This window comes from Schizosaccharomyces japonicus (assembly GCF_000149845.2).
Source record: "Schizosaccharomyces japonicus yFS275 unplaced genomic scaffold supercont5.1, whole genome shotgun sequence".
NCBI lineage: Eukaryota > Fungi > Ascomycota > Schizosaccharomycetes > Schizosaccharomycetales > Schizosaccharomycetaceae > Schizosaccharomyces > Schizosaccharomyces japonicus.
The window spans coordinates 3,597,421-3,617,267 of record NW_011627860.1 but is presented as its reverse complement, the minus strand read 5'-3'; the positions used below and the strand labels follow the sequence as shown (position 1 = coordinate 3,617,267).

Here is a 19,847-nt window from a genome sequence, read left to right as displayed (position 1 = left end):
GTTCGATCGCATACGTTATGTCGCGTAAAAATATATTAACACGGTTCCGTAAACATCTCCGTATTACACCCTTACAGAGGTTGAGCACATCACCTCTTAAACTTTCTATAACGCAGTTCATTCAAGCTCGTCATATAGGACATTCCTTCCCATTCTGAACTTTGAGTTATTCGTCCTCGTCGCCCTTCCTGCCCTTCCTGCTGCCCTCCTTGCCCTCTTTGCCGTGATGAATAAGCAGGATCAGCATTCACGGATGTCCTACTTGTACCAGGCATCCATGCTCCTTGGAACACAAACGGACGAATTGGGACTAGCGCGTCAGTACGCGTCGACGATTCGCTCTATTTCCCAAAAAAATGTCCTTCGTGTTCACCCACACATAAAACGGACGATTTGTAAGCGATGTGATACACCATTCGTGTACGGAAAAACGTGTCGCGTCTCATACGAGATTTCCAGTGCGAAAAAGCCGGAACTTGACCGCGTTTTACGCACCTGTGCTGTTTGTGGGGCTACGAAACGCTTTTCTGACAGACCAGCAAAGAAGAGAACCAAGCAGGGTCAGGTCGCACAGGCGGAGTTGAATGTAGAGCAGCAGCACACTAAATAAATAGGAGGAGGGAACAATGAAGAAAGGCATTAAAAATTTCAGAAAACAAATTTACATGATCTACACATTAAATGAAACGTAGAGAAGAGTCCTGTCCATTGAAACTACTCACAAAATCACAGCGCCGATAAGTATTTAAGTATGTTTTCTTGCTTACAATGGTGTACAGTCGGTCTCAAATTAAGGTTAACCCGTACCCTGTGCGTGCTGCATCACTGACTGACGCGTGCAGCGAACTCATCGTTTCCCGAACACCTAGCCCAGCCAATTCAGCAAGATACCCGTAGAATTTGTAGGAATTCTGCCAAAACAATTGGTAAATTGCATTCTACCAGGCCAAAAATGGCTAAACGCTCTTTTGTTGCGGAGCCAGGTGACCCAATTCCATATCCGCGAAAAAAACGGTATCGTCCAGGGACGATTGCTCTTCGAGAAATCAGAAAATACCAAAAAACGACGGACCTGTTAATCCAACGGCTTCCATTCGCCAGACTTGTCCGTGAAATCTCATCTGAATTTGTCGCAAACTTTGCAACCGACATCGGCTTGCGTTGGCAGTCAACTGCAATTCAGTGCCTCCAGGAAGCTGCAGAGGCTTTCCTCGTGCATCTCTTTGAGGACACGAATCTGTGTGCCATTCATGCAAAACGCGTAACAATTATGCAACGAGACATGCAACTTGCTCGACGTATTCGAGGATCCTAAAAAGCTTGAGGCTAGAACACAGCTCTCAGGTAAAAAAGCGGAGAGTTTTACTGAAAAAAAAAGAACACATTGATGTTCAAATTCTCTGCCAAGTCTAAGTTCATTTTCTGCTTATTCTGTTGGTATCTTGTTTCCATCGTCCTCATCCGTTGTCAATGAATACTTTTCCCGAGAACGTTTGGCATGTTGACGTTTCCGTCTAAGTATTCGTTGACGGTCTTGAGCCAAACGACTTTTTTCTCCGTTTGCCAATAAATCCAACTTTTCTGCGAGTCTTTTTCGTGCAATTTTTCGGTTTTGTTCTCGAGAACGGGTTTCCTGACACCGAACAATGAGTCCGCTTGGTTTGTGTCGCAATTGACACACTATACTCGTTTTATTAATTTTCTGGCCACCGGGGCCGTGTCCGCGTATAAACGTTTCATCTAGGTCGGCTTCCACGAGATGGTAAAAACGTTGTTGTATAAAAGCCGGATAGACGAATGATTGGCGACGAGCAATGAAAGCCATAGATTCAAATAACCGCCATCCAAACAGTCGTTTCATGGCGGTATCGAATTGGATTACACAGAAAATATGCTTTATAAAAAAGTTCACTGATTGTTCCCGTCAACGACTTTTACTGCAGTTCAACGTGGGCGCTGGCCAGCTTGTGTTGGTGAACTATTTCCTTCGCCTTAGATCGCACGTTCCGATAGGGAAGAAGGACGCCAAACGACTGGTTCGTCTTCCCCTGTTTGCTGGTTTGACGGCTCGCTTTCGTCAGCGTGATTATGGATTGGTTACGTGCAGACGAGCTGGATTGGCGTCCTGAGAATTGTTTACGAATGAAGAGTAAATAATTGCAACATCATGTACCGACTCTTCTGAGAAATTAGGATCAATAGAACCAATCGGTTTTATCAATCAAAATTTTTATTATTACCTAAGATGAAGAAGAAAAAGACGATGACAAACGCAAAGACTGCAAGAAGAAACACGGACTAACTAATCCAAAATCTCTTTATTATATATACACCGCCATCTGAAAAAGGAATCCTAGAAAACCATAGGTGAATGAAAATGAAGGCCTACTTTTACGAAGAAAGCTCTCTAAATCCACACAGTCCCAATGACTCGGGTGAGTTGGCAACGTTAGACGATTTAAGACGGATTGGCGTCAACTACAGACACCAGGATGAAGACTTGGTTGCATTTGCAAACCAAATTATGGAAGAATTCGCTTTCCGCGAACGGGACGAAGTTGTCATCAGCCGGAAAACATTTGGTGATGCGTATGACGCTAAATTGGCTACTTTCTTCGAGGAACATCTGCACGAAGACGACGAGAGTCGACTCATCCTTGACGGGGAAGGTTTTTTTGACGTTCGATCCGCAGACGACCGTTGGATTCGTGTACTTGTCGAAAAAGGTGATCTACTCGTTCTTCCAGCTGGTTTGTATCACCGATTTACAACAACAGAAAAACACTATACCCATGCAATGCGCCTATTCCTCGAAAATCCCAAATGGATTGCCCTTCCTCGCACCGCTGAGGCTGAAAAGAGTGAATGCCGTCAAGCATACCTACGCAGCATTCAACAGTAAAAAGCAAAATAACAACGCTTTTTTTTTTCTTAGAATGCTGCGACGGTGATTACAACGATAAAAAAGTAATGCATTGAACGAGAAAAAAGAAGGATGAAGTATGCTACATGTTATGCGACATACATGCAAATGGGAATGGTGAAAGCTGCGATGACATACACATATGAAAAGCAAATCGGTGTGTCTGATGAAGACAAGCAAGTGCCTTGAAATCTTGAATGCCTGAGATATTCTTGTGTCGTCTCTGGGCGTAGTGTCTGTTTTTTTCAGTACTCCTATACTCCCTTAGTGAGCCTTCAGGGGAACGGGGTATTGATCGATAAGGACGGTCTGCATGACTTCGAGAGCAGAGAGCTCATCACCAACACCGTAGTTTCCGTCCCATGTACCATTATTCCAATACCAACGGCCACCACACGTATAGCCATCACGTCCACCGGAACACGCAAGGGCAGCGGCTTCTGCACTCTTTTTGATCAAAGGCAAAATAGTGTCACGGGTATAGGGAGCAAGCTTCATGGCATAGCCCAAGAACCGGGCGAGATAACCCTTGAAAGAAGTTTGATCAGCGTTGCAAGTGTTTGCAATTTCACAAGCAGGTTCGTACAGAATGCCGTCCTTGAAGAAAGTCGTGATGGACTTATTAACAAGTCCATCAAGACGCTCCTTCCACGTACTATCACCGTCTGTGTAATTGTACATGTAGGCAGCACCGCCCAAGTACAGACCAACGTTGTACGACCATTGAGTGACATCGATGGTATAGCAGTCGTACTCTGTCATGCCTCCATCAATGACTGTGTAGTCAGTCGAGTTAAGGAAGCCAACGTACACGCTCCAGTCCCACAGTTTGTTGGCAATGTCAACGTATGTCTCGTTGCCAGTATAGCGAGCGAGTCGAGCGGCGATCTGGAAAACGGCTCCGTTGGTCACAGAGTTCTTGTAGTTGTATCCGTTGCGGAACGAGTACAATTGCCAGCGAATACCACCGCCGCAAGTACTGTCATCCCAGCGGCTCATCTCTTCTTCGACAACACGTTCGGCAGCTGCAAGATAGGAATGATTCTTGTCAGCAGTGCCAGAGAAGCCGAATTCGGCAGCTGTCATTGCCGACAAACCCCAGAAAGCTTGGTCGTCGTTTCCGAGGTCGAGTTTTTGCGATTCGGGGGCATAGTCAAAGTTGTCGCCAGCTTGATAGACCATGATCTGGTTTACCATGTTGTAATACGTCTTGTTGCCCGTAAGTGCAATGGTCTTGAAAAACGCATCACAGATGGAACCCGTCAACCACCAGTAAACACTGACAAACGAGAATCCAGATGCACTGTAATAGTCCATAAGGCCATTTGTGGTAATTTTCATGCCCTCAACTACCGAAGCATTGTTGTTGGCATCAAGAGTAAAGGCATGAATTGGCACTGCTACTAGCAGTACTAAGAATTTACTAATAAACTTGCTCCAGTTCATGACAAACAGAAGTCGTAGTGAACAGAGATTCGTCGCTTTTCTTATTTAGTTTGTGGTTTTAGAGAAAATGGGGTACGAGAGGACAAAGGGATTTGCTCAACCAAGCCAAAGGGTGTGTTGGCTTTTTCAGAAACGTTTGTCGGAGCTCCTCCTCATATAGACCCGTTACGCGTGCCAGTTTCTGCTGGTATTCCCCACAAATGGCTGGCGCATTAACTACTAATGCTCTACTGGTGTTACCAGCGCGATTAGCCAAACCAGCGTTGTCATCACAATTGAGGGGACTGAGTGAAGGAGATCAGTAGCTCTGCCGGTGAGAGCAATCCTGTCCAATTTTACGATTAAACTGCTGCACCAGGAATTGTATAACGAATAATTGAGGACGATTTGGCAACTTAAGCTTCATTTAGGGCGGCGGGGTCGCGAATACTTTCTGCGGGATAGATTGTCGCTACGTTTAGCAGGATGACGTATACTATACCCGTCCCTCTTATCTAATATCTAAGGTTATAAAGCTTGCGATACGGACTCAGTTCCCGTAGAGGAAACTGGCAATACAAGCGAAATACTTGATACAATACATGCCTCTCTCACATTCCCGTAGTCACCGCACTTCCCCTTTTGTTATCCATTGAAATCTATTTCCCTTTATATCCGTAGTGTTCCAAAAATGAATACTTTTTTTTTTCTTTTTGCCCTCCTTACTGCGTCGTCGATTTCAACAGTTCGTTGGCCATGCTCGAAACATCTGGGGAGTAGTGATTTCGCAACAGGAATGGTTCGTAAAGAATGGCAGACGTAGAATTACAGAGCTCTGGATCCTCCACGAAAGGTTGGTACAAACCATCGCCAACACGTTCGTCTGAAGCCAGCATACGCTGGAGTTTAGAGAAGCGACTTAGGATACGCACGAGCAATGTAAGTGCAGCTTTCGTCGATTGCTCAGGCAATTGGAGAGCTGCTGTTCCCAATGCTTTGGTGAAGGAGGCAAGTCGGGTGAAATTGGGATTGCGGGTTTTAAAGAAAAGATACTGGTAGCACTTGAGAATAATTTCCATCTCTGTAACAAGGTTGACCTTGCGAGGCTTGTTAGGCGCATCAGGATCACGTAGACGCACGGCACGATCTGTCAAGTCAATGTCCGGGTTCAAACAGGATGGATAAAGTATACCGTACAAGCGATACACAAATGAAGACAAGTCAAGATCTAAATTCATTTTTCCAATTCCATGCGTCGACACCAGTTCCAAGGCAGTGGAAACAGTGAGTAAAGCTTCACGCGTTGTTTGTCCTGGCTTTTTCGAGGCAGCAATACGAACATTGTCGTCGTCAACCAACTCACGCAGAGCCTGAAGCAAATCGGCAAAGAATTCTGCATTGATAAGATGAGAAAAGCGTGCAATGCCCTCCAACGCATTGCCGACTAATTTGCCCGGTGTTTTTAAGACACGGAAATAAGTAAGGAAAACGGCTTTCAGAGCCTCAGATTGATTCCGTTCACGATCTTCAGATGCGATGACAGCCTCCGCTTCCTTCATCTCCTTTTTAATCTTCTTCTCTTCCTTAAATGCCTTACGGGCCTTTTTGGAGAAATGAACACGATCCTTCTTCCGTTTCGGCCCTGCATAGTAACCCTCTTCTTCCTCGTGTTTGCGTTCCATTGTTGTGAGAATCCTCAAATGAAGGAATAAGTCAAGTACAGTAGGATGGACCTCGTAATCCCGCTGTTTCATCATTTTTGATAACAGACGAACAAGCTCAAGCGACACCTGACCAAGCTCATCCTCTTCGAAAAGACTTACAATGGCACGTTGAAGTTGTGTAGTACCTTCAGTTTGTCTCCGAGTGGCCAACTGGTGAACTGCCATACTGAACAGTTTCTCGTGAAAGTTAAAATGAGAAGCGCTTTCCACAAGTGTACAGACACAACGAATTGCAGTCAGATATAGTGAAATTTCCTTCTTGTCTTCGGAACGCGAAAGTGTTTTCAGAATTGTTTCCAAAATACCAAGGTACATACTATACAACTTTAACAAACTTTCTTCGTGTTCGCGCATGATAGCAACCTCCTTGGAAACTTTGGCAGCTCTTTCAACCTCAGTGAGAGGACGAATGCGATAACCGGGAATAATGTCTTTGAAAACCGCCAAGGTAGAAAGAAGAGCAATCTTCTTTGTTGAGACCAATTCAGATTCGTATAGTCCCAAAATGTCCCGAAGGTGATGAAGTTCTTCAATGGGATCTTCAAGAATCTTTTGTGCCCAAGAAGCGATATCCTCTTTATTCTTTAGCAGTTGCTCTTTTGTCGACAAGGGTTTCTCCAATTTGACCGGCTGAATGGCAGCTTCGTCAACGTCCATTTCTTCTGCAGAAGGGGCCTCCTTCTCTTCCTCGCTTTCATTGCTAGCCTCAGATTCTTCGTCCTGCTGCACATAATCGGCAACACCGAGTGCGCCACTAGCAGTTTTGATAGGCAGACGGTTTGTTACGTTTGGATTATAGCTTTTGATAACTCGAGGACGCATCTCGTAGTCCTGTTCAGCTTCAGAGTCATTTGAATAATAGTTTTCCTCGTCTTCATCTTCTGAGTTTGAAGCCTGAGACTTCTTTGCATCGTATATGGCCGGACGAGAGCCCTTTTCAACCTTTCTATAATACAAATGTTAACAAATTTCACTATAAATCCCAGAAGCAAACATACTTTGCCAATTCCTCGGGTTTCAAGCTCGCAAGGAATCCTAAATGCTCCTTGTTCTCTTCGATAAATGCAACATCTTCTTCCGTAAGAGATCTCTCTTCGAGCTGTGGAAGCTTGACTTGCTTCTTGTTCTCCTTTTTGGTGTTCTTCGAGGAAAGTATTACTTGCTTTTCAAAGTTAGTCCAAAGAACAGAATTGAGCGTACGTACAGCAGGTTTTTCAGTCTTACTAGAGCGTTTACTCTTTTTTACAGCAGACTTGTTCTTAATTTTCGTTTTATTGACCGCAGAGGCCGCTCCTTTGGACTTTCGTCTGGGCGCCATGTGGTAGGTGAAGGGAAGGAAGATTTGTTGCAAGGATTGAAGTTGGTCGTTACAGAAACGTTAAATAAAAAGAGATTAGCTGTATATATATTATTGAAACGTCCTATAATACATAAGGAATGGTCATATTCATTACCGTAAAGCTACACAATGAGCTTTGCAAATGAGCAGTGGAACGGATATATGCTCCTCCAGCTCGAGTGCATCTAACAAAGCCCGTTTAAATAAACGGTTCTTTCATTGACTTGCTTTGCAAATACTTACAAGCTCATTGAATGCGACATTCATTCTTGACTCGCTTTCGAATTTGGACACCACAGGCTTGACGCACTTGGGCACATCATAGACTTGTACTGCGGCAGATGCAACAGTCGGCATGATACACAAGGTACCCAGTGCCATAAGTGTTCGATACACAGTTTCACTGTTCAATCTTTGTCTTCCAAGGAACTAGTTGGGATATGGTTAGTCCAAGTTCAAGTTAAAAGTAAATTGCTTTTCATACCGTGATCAATTTGGGTAACAGTTCGATCGAGAGGTCTTCCAAAATGTCGCTTTCATACTTCGTGCAAATACTTTCAAATAGTTAGTAAACGTAAAGTTCGATTTATTTTTCATCGCATCGACTTACTTCATTATCAAAGTAGCCCATGCTACCTTCACTTCATCTTTGTCGGTATCATTAGGGCAAAGTTCATTCATAACGATCGTGATCTGAGAGGTATACTCTCCAAAATCCTTCATATGCGGAATTAGATTTGCTAATCCCCGCAAAGCCAACATGCGATTAATGCTTTCAAACTTTCCTTGTCCGGAAACTGTGCGAAGCACTTGCATAAAGGCATCCGTAAGCACAGGAACATATGAATCACGCGGCTGGAGAGCAACAAGCCGCAAAACATCGAGTACCGGAAACCTTTCTTCTAAAGACCATGAGTCCAAAAGGAGTAAGCTTGCCTCAATACAGAGGCTCGTTTCATCCTCTGATAAAGTTTTGAGTTTTGGCAAAAGCGAAAGAAATTCGCGAAAGCGTGTGTCCGTCACAGGCTTTGCAGCCTTTTCATAAGTAACCAACAAACGTTTCCGCATTCCTTCAAGGTTTCCCTCGGTAAACGTATAATAGGCTATAGGAAAAAGGGATGGACGTTTGGAAGATGCAGTGGATGTCGTGGAAGATTTGTTCTGAGTAGGAACATCAAATTGCATGCCTTGTGTGTTTTGACGAATAAACTCAACCACTTGATCAGTGTACGTACTGGGAAGTCGATTCTTTTCCAAAAACTCTGCAGCAACAAGATACGGATTGTCCGTCACATTGACAGGAAGTTTAAGAGGGGGCTTACCGTCTTCAATGTCTACATCGAAGACGTAATCGTACTCCTTGCCCTCATAAAGTTGTTTTCGATTGTTTGTAACGGCATCCACAACCTGTCCAATTTTCACCCATTCATTCTTAGCTGCGGACCATTGATAAGCATCAACGGATGCATTATGACGAACCATAGCAACTTCTCCATCCTTCTTTCCAGGTCTTTGTAAATCATCAGCCTTTCGAAATTGCTCCTTGGGAATATTCCCAATTTGTTGAGAAGCCACGGCAAAGTTTGCTACTTGATCCTGAAATGCTTTCCGCTCACTAGAAGAACCGAGCTCGCTTGGATCGGTAGTGAATATACGAATTTGACCATCACTTGTTCCACAAACAATATTTCCTTTGGGAGTGCAGGCAACCGACCAAACACTCGTAGCAGGAAGTGTAATCGTCTGCAGACAAGTATCTTCTTTCCAAACACGGATAGAACGATCTTCACTAGAGGATACAAGTATGTCTTTAGTTGCATTGTAGGACAGTGAATAGATAAAGGATGAATGTCCGTTAAGCTCCCGCAAAAGTTTACCATCCAACGTCCAAATCTTGATTGTCGCATCGTTTCCGCAAGAGGCAAAACCATCGGGAACACGACAAAGGAAGCGTACACAGTCATTATGGGCATTAATCGTTTTCACAGTTTTACCATTCTTCCACAAACGTATGGTTTTATCAGCAGATCCGGTGACAAATGTTTCTGCATCTAAAGCAAGAACAGCCCAAACAGAAGACGAATGGCCACGAAGAGTATAAGTACATTGCCCTAAGGCCCATACACGAGCCGTGGCATCCCAACTTCCTGTGATTATTATATTTTCGTTAATGCCATGAATGGCACACACATTAGACTCATGACCTAGCAGATATACATCCGCTTTATCTGATTGTATGTCGTGAAGAATAACGGTCTTATCTTGACCTCCGGTAGCAACATAGCCTGCGAGCAGAATTCCGGTTAGAACGTGTTAAAAAATGGAAGAAATACTGTCTTACCCAACGAGCCATCTGATCTAGGGATATAGGCAATACTATTAACAAAACCATCGTGATTTGTATACACAGAGTGTGTCCAAGATCCGTTCTCGAGCTTCCATATGGCGTAAGTGCCATCTCTTGAAGCAGAAGCTAACAATTCATTTGAAATCGCACAAACGCCCCGAACCTAACAAAAAAAGTCAATATAAGAACTCTTAAACCAAAACTACTTACATCTTGTGAATGGAGAGATAGTGTTTTTGACAATTCGTATGCCTGAAAGCCCATTTTTGACGGTATCTGAATAATAAGGGTATATGCACTGGTGTACGAGGAACAGGCGAAACAAGGCCTGGAACGTAGGGGAAACAGCAAGAAGATGTCAGAGAAGGTGCGAGGAACGGGTTGCAACACGAACACGATGTCGGTTTAACAGTTGTTTTTCAAACGTTGCCTACATCTATAAGCTAATCCCGTTACTTTGTATCAAAAACAACACACTTTTGTACTTCACACCTCGTATTAAAAAATAAGTTAATTATGAATAGTTCATGAGTATATATAGGAAAATGAAGCAGCCAGAAGGATTAAATGGTACAACCGTTTACTGAAGAGGTTTTGTTTTGAATGATAGGATGAAGTTTATAATGAGACAAGACAAATGACACCGCAAAACCGCAACTACGACTGACTAAAAGGTCACGTACTTAAACAGAATCGTTGGCAGCTGGGGGACGGTTTCGTGAGCTATGTTCACGCGATACATGACCTCTCGAATGTCGCTCTGCTTCCGAAGAACGAGCGTGTCTGTGCGTCCTTTCAGTCCGATGATGATGTCGATGACGGTGAGACCTTTTTCGATCTTCTCGCTCGCCCTCTTTCTCCTGCGAACGAGACTTTAGGTATTCGTGCATAGGATCCATCATTTCTTTCTCAAAGTCTTCTGCAGACACTGGTTTGTCTCTCGCGGTCCTTTCGCCGCCCCGATTTGAGGACTTCGGTGATTGTGTTTCATCCGGGCCTTCGCTCTTTGCCAATCCCAACGGATCACCTTCTAAGGGTTCCATGTTTTCCGGTACCCGATAATTGGCAACATGGTCAACTCGGACCAACCGGTCATGAAGTTTTACGTTCGTCATGTTGTCCACGGCAAGGATGGTAGATCGCTGGTCTGCGTATTTTAGAAACGCAAAGCCTCGCGACTCTTTCGTCTCCTTGTCACGGACGAGATGAATATCGACAGGAGTGCCAAACTCGGAGAAAATACGCACAACATCATGTTCGTTTAACGACTTGTCCAGATTGCCAATGTAAATGTAAGCGCTATCCTTATAGTCTTGGTGCCATGATGCACTTAACGATTTGCCAAGCTCTTTCTCATTAAGACGCTCAATTTCACGTATAGTACTGTAAAGTGTTAGTATGAAAATGAAAATGACGAACGTGAAAGGCGCAAAGGAACAATTGCAGTCGCTAACTGGAAATGGCGGATGAGGAACGAAAAACGACACAAAAGGCAGTAAATGCCGTAATAAGCGACGAGCAATGTCGATCACAGAGTCTAACTTACTTCATTAATGGAATACTGCGTAATGAATGGAAAAGGAGTCAGAAAAAAGCAGGATGTACCTTCTGAAGAAAAATTGTCGGTTTATGAAAAAACAGACGAGGATGCCGTAATTGGAAGCTCTAGAGACCTGAAAGACGGTTTACGATGTCCACATGCGAGCGTCAAACTGTTGTTCTTGCAAAAATGCCGAAAGAGAACGGGAACCAGTTTGCAGTAGTGGATGGCTGCAGACCCTAAAAGAGCGTGTTAATAAAAGAGTAGGTTGAAGGCAGAAATCACATTCTGGTTGATGTAGAAAGGCCCAAGAGCATTACATAATGAACCGTAGGCGATCTTGTTGTACATACATTCTCAAAAACTTCTCCAAACCCTTGCGACGCTCTTCGATGACATCGTCGTGAAAACGATGAGTGAAAACTTTTCCAGGAAGAGGGGGGATTTGAATACGGCCGGCTTCTCTCTCAAGAATATCGCGAAACTGCTCGAATTCACTGTACCGTCTACGAACACTCGAGACTTTAAACTTGAAGGATGGAATGTTTGTCTTTAAGGCATCCAATATGCCACAGGTTAGTAACCAACAATTCATAGTCGACTTGAATGCATCGTACCCGTGTTTGAATTTCATACGTCGTGAACATATGTCGACCGGTGCCATGAGTTTGGGGATTTACAACCTAACCACGGCTTAGCTAACAGAATTCCACACAGACACATCCTCAACAGTATCGGAATAAGACACGTACATCAATCTCAAGGATATTTTCAGGGACACCGTACATTTCCTGAGTTGTTTGAGGGGGGATTTCTGGACGAAGAAGCTTATCCATCTTTCGCAGCACAACAAGGACAATTAGCAGCAACGAAAGTGTCTATATTGGTATTAACCAGTTGTATGTTATAGGAATTGTAAACTGAAGGAAAAACACAAAACGAGTTGAACTATCAAGTGGTAGGTAAAGGATGCGTTAAGAGAGGCTTATGGAGTAAGATAAGAGTAGCAAAAATCCTTGTTTAGAACAACATCACTGTATTGCATTGTAATAATAAGACTCAAAGTCGAATTTGAAGCTGGGATCTTCACTTGATTTGACAAAGACAGATGAACCATTCACAAATTTGAAGAGTGTATTAAAGGAAAAACGAATGTCACGGTAATGGCACAGGTCAGACAGAACTATTTGATTGTACTTAAACTGTGTTTTCGCCCTAAGGGCTACTCATTTTTAGCAAAGGAAAAGGGTCTAAGTGAGGGGTGTCGTTTTGTCATTCCCGCGTCGAGTTTTTCATTTAAAAGGAAAGGGCGTGTTTTAAGGTTAATGAGAGGCTTGTTAGTGTGCGTTAAATACGTTATTACAAGGAATACTGCGATTCACTATACTCAGAAATTGGTACAATCTCTCCCACTGTAACTAGCGTCGTCAAGGATGATTGCTTTAAAGGCGTTACTGAAGGTGATCGATAACACAGTAAGGACATACTACAAGAAGACGGATGGTCATTCATACTTACTGAATTTATAAGGGAGCTATTACAGCAGAATGCATTCAGGTGTTGCGGGCTGGGAAATTCGCTTCGGTGGGTATGAAAAAATAATATGAATTACACAAAGCGCAATTCTGTTCCGACACAAGCTGACAGATTATAGGAGACGAAATTGTTGTAGTCGTACACAAAGCTAAGAGTAACATCGGATCGAGCAATGTTACCAAGGTCAAACGTGGAGAACTGTACCGGGCCATTGTAGTACGAACCCGATATCCCGTAAAACGACCTGACGGAAGTTGGCTCAGGTTTAGCGACAACGCATGCGTTCTTGTTGACAAAAACCGTGAACCTCTCGGCACACGCATTTTAGGGGTTATTGCTCGAGAAACTAGAGACAAAAAGCTCCTCAAACTCGTTTCAATAGCACCCAAGTTAGTCTGATAAGTTATGGACAGTAACAGAACAAAAGCGGAACTTCATGATCATAACGAAAGTGGCATTGCGCCAAGACAGCTCACTGGGGTTTCAGCAGGGATTCAGCTAGAAGCTTTAGGGAAAGCTTCTAGCAGCTCCCCCATGTCTCCATACCGCTAACCAACGGTTATGGAACGGCTCTTCCCCTTTGGTGGTGAGTTTTTGGTGTAGCATTCAATAGTTTTATCCACGCATTTTTACAATCATACACTGTAAAGTGGCAGAAACACGTTTGACAAACAACCAGAATGGATGAGCTGTTTCAGATAGATCTGGAGTTTGAGCCAGACGAATCAAAGCAGAAAAGAGAAGCTCGTCTTCAGAACCTTGTTTCGCAAAATCTTAGCTGGGAACCAAGAATACAGGATTTCGGGGTAGGAAACAAAGATATGCTTGTGTTAGAGAGAGTTTATCTTACGTTTGAACATGCTTGAACATAAGAATTTGAACTAACAAGGGTAGCATTTGACGAAGAATAATCAGGTAGTTGCAACCGATGAAAAGTACTTGACGGAGCAAGCCAAGTTCGCCGCAGAAGAGCAGTACTATTTAAGAAATTATGAGAAGGCAATTGAATTCGCTAAATTGGCCATTCAACTTTGCTCTTCTAGAGACAAGGACAATAGTGAGAAATGCTCTTCTATACAGTATCACCGTCTTAGTCACGGCGAAATGCAAGAATTAGACGACCTTATTGTTAGAAGCAAACGAAAAATAGAGGCGTTACGCTTGTAAACAAATGCCAAGGGCATCATGCGGCCCAAGACAGTGGACTAAGTACGATTGATGGCCTTTGGCCAAAGGAATTTGGATTCGAGTTACATCGCATTTTCCAAAAACGGGCGGTGCGTGAACTGAGGTGGAACAGTAGGTATTTAGGGTATAGTATAGGATTCCGTGGAATTCAGGCACACGGTTAGGATACGGAAACAATATTTGCTCTAGCAGCGATCACCAACCCAGCAACTAGAAAGGTGATGCGGGGAAACGCAAACGGGATAGACGAACAGACATTACGGAGAAGGAATAACAGGGAACACGTGCGAAGGAGAACAGGGGTAATGCGGGAGAAAGAAGTTGGGTATCAGGGTTTGTGAATGCTGCTGGCATCAATGGAAGATGTATCCACCTCAGAGAAATAATCGTAATTGACGTGGTTAGAGGATTGGGGCATTGCAGCCGGAGACATGATAAGAGGAGATATTATAGATTGTGCTGCAGAGCCCAGAGCGGCAGACAGAGGGGTGGCCGGAACACGAGAAATGGGTGATAAATTGGCATTAGATTGCGTGTCGTGTACCGCGCTATTAGTTGGATTCTGTCGTGTACCAAATGTAGAGAGGAGAATAATAAGCTCCTTTGTGCAGCGAGTCAAGGTGGACAATCCCGTAAGAACGTTTTTGTTAAAGCTGAACTCGGTCGACACGGATTTTGCCGCATTAGCAACAGCAATGACAGCTTTTACAAAAGCTTGGGTATCATCAAAAAATCGTATTGTTTCGTAATCGTCATGTGGTGTATGTAGTGTCACAATGCGTGTTTTCAAACGTCGTGTAATCTCACTTGCGGAAACGGCCATACTTGCGAGTTCACGCAATTTGGCATTAGTTGATGGATTAGTATTAGCAGTGGCAGCTGTTTGAGGATGAGCACCCGCCAAAGCGTTCTTAGCGACAGCATCCGTGAGTAATGATAACACAGAATTCGCACTTTTGATAGCTATACTCACTTTCTCGAGAAGCTGGTGATCAGTTTCAATGGCAGCAGGGGTTGCAACACCCAAAGCTACCTTGTCGGGACGAGGAAACACACTCGAGGGGAGTCGATGATTTAGTGGAGACGTAACATGTTGGTTTTCCGCTGCTGCGGGTTGAGCGTTCGGTGGAATTATGCGGTGAAGGGAGTTTTGTAGCTCCTTGGCAGAACCGTACAGCATCAAAATCAATGTCCGTGTATAGCGGACATTAGCGCTACCCGTGAGCTCATTTAAATACTTTCGTGCAGCTTCTATAACGCGCCGGAAAGAAGCAATGCATGCGGTGGAGGCGTGAATTAGAGACTGTGTGTCAAAAGGATCTTCTTGAAAACTCTCAGTGACTTTCTCCAGTACCTGAACCAGCCAGCCTACATGTGTGTTGGCATTGTGAAGCAGTTTCTGCATGACATTAAGAACACTGGAGTTGTTGCAGAAGAGAAGATAGTTTCGAAGCATCTGATGGACTTGAGAAAGTGCAAATAAGATGCCACGCGAAGCTTCAAGCAGACGGACGTTTTCCGTTGGTGAAGATTCCGAGCTCTCAGTGTTTGGAAGCTTACGAAAGTAACAACCGAGCTGTTTTTGTGCTTCATGAGGAGAACTGAGATCAACATCCATGCGTTCTTGTGTAGTCTGCAACAAGCAGTCATGAGAATGGCCTCGGGTGTGGGTGCGGGAAGGAGAAGAGGAGTCATGTTCATCCAGCGTTTGTAGTCGTCGTTGCGTGGAAGATCGCCTTGAGTGACGGAGCTCGCCGCTTGTGCTATTGCTACGAAACCGCTCGCGCCGAGTAACCGAGGACGGACTCACCGGTAGAGTAGTATTCGATGTATTAGGTGAACCAAGGAGAGTCGGAGAAGGGGATGTTTGAGGAGTGGGAATGGCCGGTGGCTCTAGATGATCCGAAGGAGAAAGAGCTGCTGCAGTAACATCCTTTTTCTCTGTGTGATTCGATTTTGGTGTTGTCGAGGTAGAAGCACTATTTGTGGAAGAAGCTATAGACGGCGCTGTTTGAGGATCAGAATGCGGGCTAACAAGGCTCGGGGAACCGAGTGCTTGTAACGTAGTAGACAGAGGAACGAGAATATCAGGGGTAGAGCGCCTTGGTTTTTCCGGCACATGCGCAGGGGCAGAAGGAGTTAGAGTAGTTGTTGTGGTAGTAGTAGTGGAAGAAGGAGCTGCTGCTGCTGCTACTGCTACTGCTACTGCTGCAGTAGTAGTGGTAGTTGTAGTTGTAGTAAGAGATTCACTTTCTTCGACCGTTACGGCAGACGGCGTCGTAGTCGGCACAGACGAAGACCCGGATTTAGGATTAGTGGCACCATGGGGGAGAGGGGGATGTGGAATGCGTGGTTCCGAATTTCGTTTGGCTAAGGAAAGCTTAGAGTGAGTTGCATGGTCCTCAGGAATAGTCATAGCTTTTCGAACAGGATAACCAGATTCCTCCTCTGAGCGAAAGAAGCCTTGAATTCCAGCAAGAAAACGCGACATATCTGTTTCCTGGATCTCCATACTCATAACTGTCTTGGGTGGATAGAGGATGGGATTATTGTCAACTTTTAAAATTTCCAAGTTGGGCATTTTACTAATGTAAGCCGGAAGCTCCTTGAGTCTGTTTTTCGATACGGAAAGCACTTTAAGAGACATCAGACAGCCAAAATTCTTTGGTAGAGCGTTTAGTTTGTTACGTGAGATGTCGAGGATTTCCAACGATGACATTTCGCACAAGACACGAGGAAACTCCCGGATGTGATTTGATCTAATGTTCAGATACCTTAATCTAGTGAAGTCAGTCATATGAGAACTCAGATGTGAAATAGAGTTATGTCCTAATGCAAGTCGAGCAATCCTGGATTTTACTCGCTCGACTTGCTCGTATGGCAGCTCGAAAAGACGTAAATGCGAGAGATCTAACGTCAATGCATTTTCTGGTCCATATTTCTCTGACTCCTCTACTATTTTCGACACTTCTGCCGCTATATCTGGCGAATTTGACATGACAGGAGATACAAGGTAGCTCTGAACACGAAGCCGGTTAGCACTTTCCGGTTCCCAGATTAAGCTTGCCGGAGCCGGTGACTTCTCGGTGACTTTACTTCCTCAGTTTTCCGAAACCCTCACTCAAGCAGGGATCAGCGATCGCAAGTTGTCCGAGAAAAATCCCGAACACCGGCAGCACCGAGGCTTTCTACACAACCCCAGCACAGGTGCAGTACCCGGATTTTGACATAAAAACGCATCGTTGAGCGTTTTTCGTCCATTTACTTTTCCCGTTAAAGAACCTGGTTATTTCTTATTTAAAAAATAGGTGTTTTTGCTTATTTAATATTGCGTTTTTAGGTTTCATCGCACCTATTCAGGTTATTTGCTAGAATACTCAAAGTTTAGACATTTAGCGAGCTTAAGCTGCGAATTTTGCGAAAAGTACCTTCTGGAAAGGCTGATTTCTGAGTCCCAGAAGTGGTAATTTTACTCAGCAGTTTGATTGTGGCAATTGTTTTTTGCAGTTTATCTTCGAAAAGCTAGGACGTATTCGAGAGATTACTTAAGTCCTGACATATATCTTGAGGTGTTTGTGCGATTGCTTAAAATTTTACGCTCAGCAAAATCATCTTCTCTGTTGTCTCAGTTGTTTGGTACAAAGATTTCGCTTTGAGGTTTTTTAATCCGTTGTTTATTCATTCGTTGCTGTGTTTAAATCTCCCATGCGTGTTTGGTTAAAGAAGATTCCCGATGGCACTGTTACTTCAATAAAGCTGACGAAGGAACTACTAGTCGATGACTTAAAAGATGCAATTGTCCAAAAGTACCCTATCCGAATTGGTCAGTTTTACGATGCACCCGATGTCTCCATCCACGTAGTTACAAAAGTCAACGGTGGACGGGACACGCAGGCTCGTGAACTTGCTCCTAACGAGAGCTTGTTCATCATCATGGAGAAGTATTACCCGGGTGGACAAAGCTTATCCGATGCTCTTCTAGTCACAGTGCCTCCTGTGCCCCCAGCATTGCGACCTCCATACTCATCATTTCCATATACAAATTCGTCGACCACGGGTGGAGGCTCGTTTTCGTACCCGGCACCGTTTAACGGCAATACTGGTCCACTGACTAGCCGGTATGTTCACGAGAACGGTCCTGGAAATCAAGTCGATTACTTCCCTGTGGTCCCTTCAGCTGGATTGGAACCGTCCAACGAGCAATCCCCAAATCTTCGAAACTCACATGTTCCGTTAACCATTAACCCAAATGCAGCTATGGCTAGTGATATGCCGCCGAACTCTGCTAGTGCCGCCATTCCCTTTGCATCATTATCCTCCACGTCTTCCTCGAACCCTGCTCGCCCACGCCGTTCCGTTGCTATGAACACAAACCATCCTTCTCCCGGTGTTCTTCTCCTCCCCCGAATTTCTCGCCATCATAGCCATGCTTCTTCCCATCGTCACTCCTCTTCTCAGAATGAGACGGCAATTTCCGCAGCCGTCTCTAACGGCTCTGCCGCCACAGCAACAGCAGCACCTGCTGGTAACGAACATTGTTTACAGGCAAGTTCACCGGCGAAACTTTCAGCTGCCGATGAGCAAATGTATACGTTGCCCATTGACGATGCTCCACCGTCTCCCCGTTCAACTGCTCAAGTTCGACGTAAGAACTCTAATTCAGGTAATTCAATTACTGATGCCGTTGGTGTCAATTTCATGTCTTCCAAGGACTCGGTTTCGCTAGAAGAAGCAACTCAGGGTGTTCTTTCCGATTTGAAAAAGCCTAAGGCTGCAGAAGAGCTTTCCCCGTTCACTCTAGATAGCCCACTGATTGCACCAGATGAACGGTCACCTTTGGATTCAACCTCATACAATCAGGATCACCATCACATTCATGCTTCTCGTTTCAGAAGAAAGTCCTTAAACATCGCCGCCTCTTCTGGTGCTGGAGGTGCATCTGTGGGAACATTATTGGATGGTCTTGTTCCCCCAATTCACGTCCTCATCGTGGAAGACAATATTATTAACCAAAAGATTTTGGAGGCCTTCATGAAAAAGCGCAACATTCGTTCAACCGTGGCTCATGATGGCCAAGAGGCACTCGATAAATGGAAAAAGGGATCATTTCATCTTATTTTAATGGACATTCAGCTACCTGTTATGTCTGGCATTGAGGCGACGAAAGAAATTCGTCGCTTAGAGCGTGTGAATGCAATTGGTGTCTGCGTGAAAAAACCCGAAGAGCCTATTGCTGAAGGAGATCGACTTCCAGAAGTTGAATTTCGGTCGCCCGTTATTATTGTCGCCTTAACAGCGTCGAGTTTACAGAGTGATCGAAATGCCGCATTAGCTGCAGGGTGTAACGACTTTTTAACAAAGCCTGTTTCCCTTGTTTGGTTGGAAAAGAAGATCACTGAATGGTAAGTTCTCACTGTCTTTGTCGTTAACCGTATACTAATATTGGAATATAGGGGTTGTATGCAAGCGCTAATTGATTGGAACCGTTGGCGCCGCTTTCGGGGACATTAACACTACAGTGTTTATTTAATTAATATTTGCAATAGATGATTACACTGTGAATACTGCGTCGTTCTTTTTATTTACTTCTTCACAACTAAAGTTTCCACCTCCTTCCCATTGATTCTGGTTCGTAACAAGGTTTGTTATTGTTCCCATTTCACCAAGTGATTCACTTCAGCCCTGCCCTTATATCTACTTGCAGTGATTTTACAAAGTCTTTACGACATCCATTGTAACTGAGCACGTTAAGAAAGGGAGCTTTAGGTTTTGTATATTATCATACTTAAAATTAAAAATTAGTGCTAGCGAACAGGAAAGATGAT

General features: G+C 44.2%; 13 protein-coding genes across 13 annotated transcripts; 6 read left to right on the top strand and 7 right to left on the bottom strand.

Annotated features, from left to right (window-relative positions):
- The first annotated feature begins 111 nt into the window (after positions 1 to 111).
- On the top strand, positions 112 to 695 carry SJAG_00306 (RNase P subunit Rpr2). The gene has a single exon (XM_002171557.2). The coding sequence runs from the start codon at positions 227 to 229 to the stop codon at positions 608 to 610; it is 384 nt and encodes a 127-aa protein (XP_002171593.1). The 5' UTR covers positions 112 to 226; the 3' UTR covers positions 611 to 695.
- SJAG_00308 (peptide release factor) lies at positions 658 to 2,160 on the bottom strand. Its single transcript, XM_002171559.2, has one exon. The coding sequence runs from the start codon at positions 1,859 to 1,861 to the stop codon at positions 1,427 to 1,429; it is 435 nt and encodes a 144-aa protein (XP_002171595.1). The 5' UTR covers positions 1,862 to 2,160; the 3' UTR covers positions 658 to 1,426.
- SJAG_00307 (centromere-specific histone H3 CENP-A) lies at positions 953 to 1,315 on the top strand (the record flags this gene model as incomplete). Its single annotated transcript, XM_002171558.1, has 1 exon — positions 953 to 1,315. One exon carries the CDS (start codon positions 953 to 955, stop codon positions 1,313 to 1,315), a length of 363 nt encoding a protein of 120 aa, XP_002171594.1.
- A 211-nt stretch (positions 2,161 to 2,371) lies between the features above and the next one.
- On the top strand, positions 2,372 to 2,902 carry SJAG_00309 (acireductone dioxygenase family protein; the record flags this gene model as incomplete). Its single annotated transcript, XM_002171560.1, has 1 exon — positions 2,372 to 2,902. The coding sequence occupies one exon, from the start codon at positions 2,372 to 2,374 to the stop codon at positions 2,900 to 2,902; it is 531 nt and encodes a 176-aa protein (XP_002171596.1).
- Positions 2,903 to 3,000: 98 nt separating this feature from the next.
- SJAG_00310 (mannan endo-1,6-alpha-mannosidase DCW1) lies at positions 3,001 to 4,551 on the bottom strand. Its single transcript, XM_002171561.2, has one exon. The coding sequence runs from the start codon at positions 4,367 to 4,369 to the stop codon at positions 3,188 to 3,190; it is 1,182 nt and encodes a 393-aa protein (XP_002171597.1). The 5' UTR covers positions 4,370 to 4,551; the 3' UTR covers positions 3,001 to 3,187.
- Positions 4,552 to 4,982: 431 nt separating this feature from the next.
- Positions 4,983 to 7,487, bottom strand: SJAG_00311 (Noc2p-Noc3p complex subunit Noc3). The gene is made up of 3 exons (XM_002171562.2): positions 7,277 to 7,487; positions 7,071 to 7,234; positions 4,983 to 7,018 (listed from the first exon to the last, which is right to left on the bottom strand). The coding sequence occupies exons 1-3, from the start codon at positions 7,388 to 7,390 to the stop codon at positions 5,071 to 5,073; spliced, it is 2,226 nt and encodes a 741-aa protein (XP_002171598.2). The 5' UTR covers positions 7,391 to 7,487; the 3' UTR covers positions 4,983 to 5,070.
- SJAG_00312 (WD repeat protein Lub1) lies at positions 7,427 to 10,195 on the bottom strand. Its single transcript, XM_002171563.2, has 5 exons — positions 9,969 to 10,195; positions 9,753 to 9,921; positions 8,022 to 9,696; positions 7,896 to 7,965; positions 7,427 to 7,840 (listed from the first exon to the last, which is right to left on the bottom strand). Exons 1-5 carry the CDS (start codon positions 10,020 to 10,022, stop codon positions 7,628 to 7,630), a joined length of 2,181 nt encoding a protein of 726 aa, XP_002171599.2. The 5' UTR covers positions 10,023 to 10,195; the 3' UTR covers positions 7,427 to 7,627.
- Positions 10,196 to 10,441: 246 nt separating this feature from the next.
- SJAG_00313 (RNA-binding protein Cwf29) lies at positions 10,442 to 11,309 on the bottom strand (the record flags this gene model as incomplete). The annotated part of the gene is made up of 2 exons (XM_002171564.1): positions 10,442 to 11,141; positions 11,305 to 11,309. 2 exons carry the CDS (start codon positions 11,307 to 11,309, stop codon positions 10,442 to 10,444), a joined length of 705 nt encoding a protein of 234 aa, XP_002171600.1.
- A 134-nt stretch (positions 11,310 to 11,443) lies between these two features.
- Positions 11,444 to 12,134, bottom strand: SJAG_00314 (sorting nexin Snx3; the record flags this gene model as incomplete). The annotated part of the gene is made up of 4 exons (XM_002171565.1): positions 11,444 to 11,537; positions 11,652 to 11,848; positions 11,916 to 11,981; positions 12,051 to 12,134. The coding sequence occupies 4 exons, from the start codon at positions 12,132 to 12,134 to the stop codon at positions 11,444 to 11,446; spliced, it is 441 nt and encodes a 146-aa protein (XP_002171601.1).
- Positions 12,135 to 12,345: 211 nt separating this feature from the next.
- SJAG_00315 (mitochondrial 54S ribosomal protein YmL38/YmL34) lies at positions 12,346 to 13,233 on the top strand (the record flags this gene model as incomplete). Its single annotated transcript, XM_002171566.2, has 3 exons — positions 12,346 to 12,773; positions 12,829 to 12,886; positions 12,953 to 13,233. The coding sequence occupies exons 1-3, from the start codon at positions 12,732 to 12,734 to the stop codon at positions 13,231 to 13,233; spliced, it is 381 nt and encodes a 126-aa protein (XP_002171602.1). The 5' UTR covers positions 12,346 to 12,731.
- A 237-nt stretch (positions 13,234 to 13,470) lies between these two features.
- Positions 13,471 to 14,350, top strand: SJAG_00316 (hypothetical protein). The gene is made up of 2 exons (XM_002171567.2): positions 13,471 to 13,640; positions 13,729 to 14,350. Exons 1-2 carry the CDS (start codon positions 13,515 to 13,517, stop codon positions 13,999 to 14,001), a joined length of 399 nt encoding a protein of 132 aa, XP_002171603.1. The 5' UTR covers positions 13,471 to 13,514; the 3' UTR covers positions 14,002 to 14,350.
- SJAG_00317 (leucine-rich repeat protein Sog2) lies at positions 14,351 to 17,020 on the bottom strand (the record flags this gene model as incomplete). The annotated part of the gene is made up of 1 exon (XM_002171568.1): positions 14,351 to 17,020. The coding sequence occupies one exon, from the start codon at positions 17,018 to 17,020 to the stop codon at positions 14,351 to 14,353; it is 2,670 nt and encodes an 889-aa protein (XP_002171604.1).
- A 136-nt stretch (positions 17,021 to 17,156) lies between these two features.
- On the top strand, positions 17,157 to 19,804 carry SJAG_00318 (response regulator Mcs4). The gene is made up of 2 exons (XM_002171569.2): positions 17,157 to 19,424; positions 19,476 to 19,804. The coding sequence occupies exons 1-2, from the start codon at positions 17,728 to 17,730 to the stop codon at positions 19,531 to 19,533; spliced, it is 1,755 nt and encodes a 584-aa protein (XP_002171605.2). The 5' UTR covers positions 17,157 to 17,727; the 3' UTR covers positions 19,534 to 19,804.
- The last annotated feature ends 43 nt before the right edge of the window (positions 19,805 to 19,847 follow it).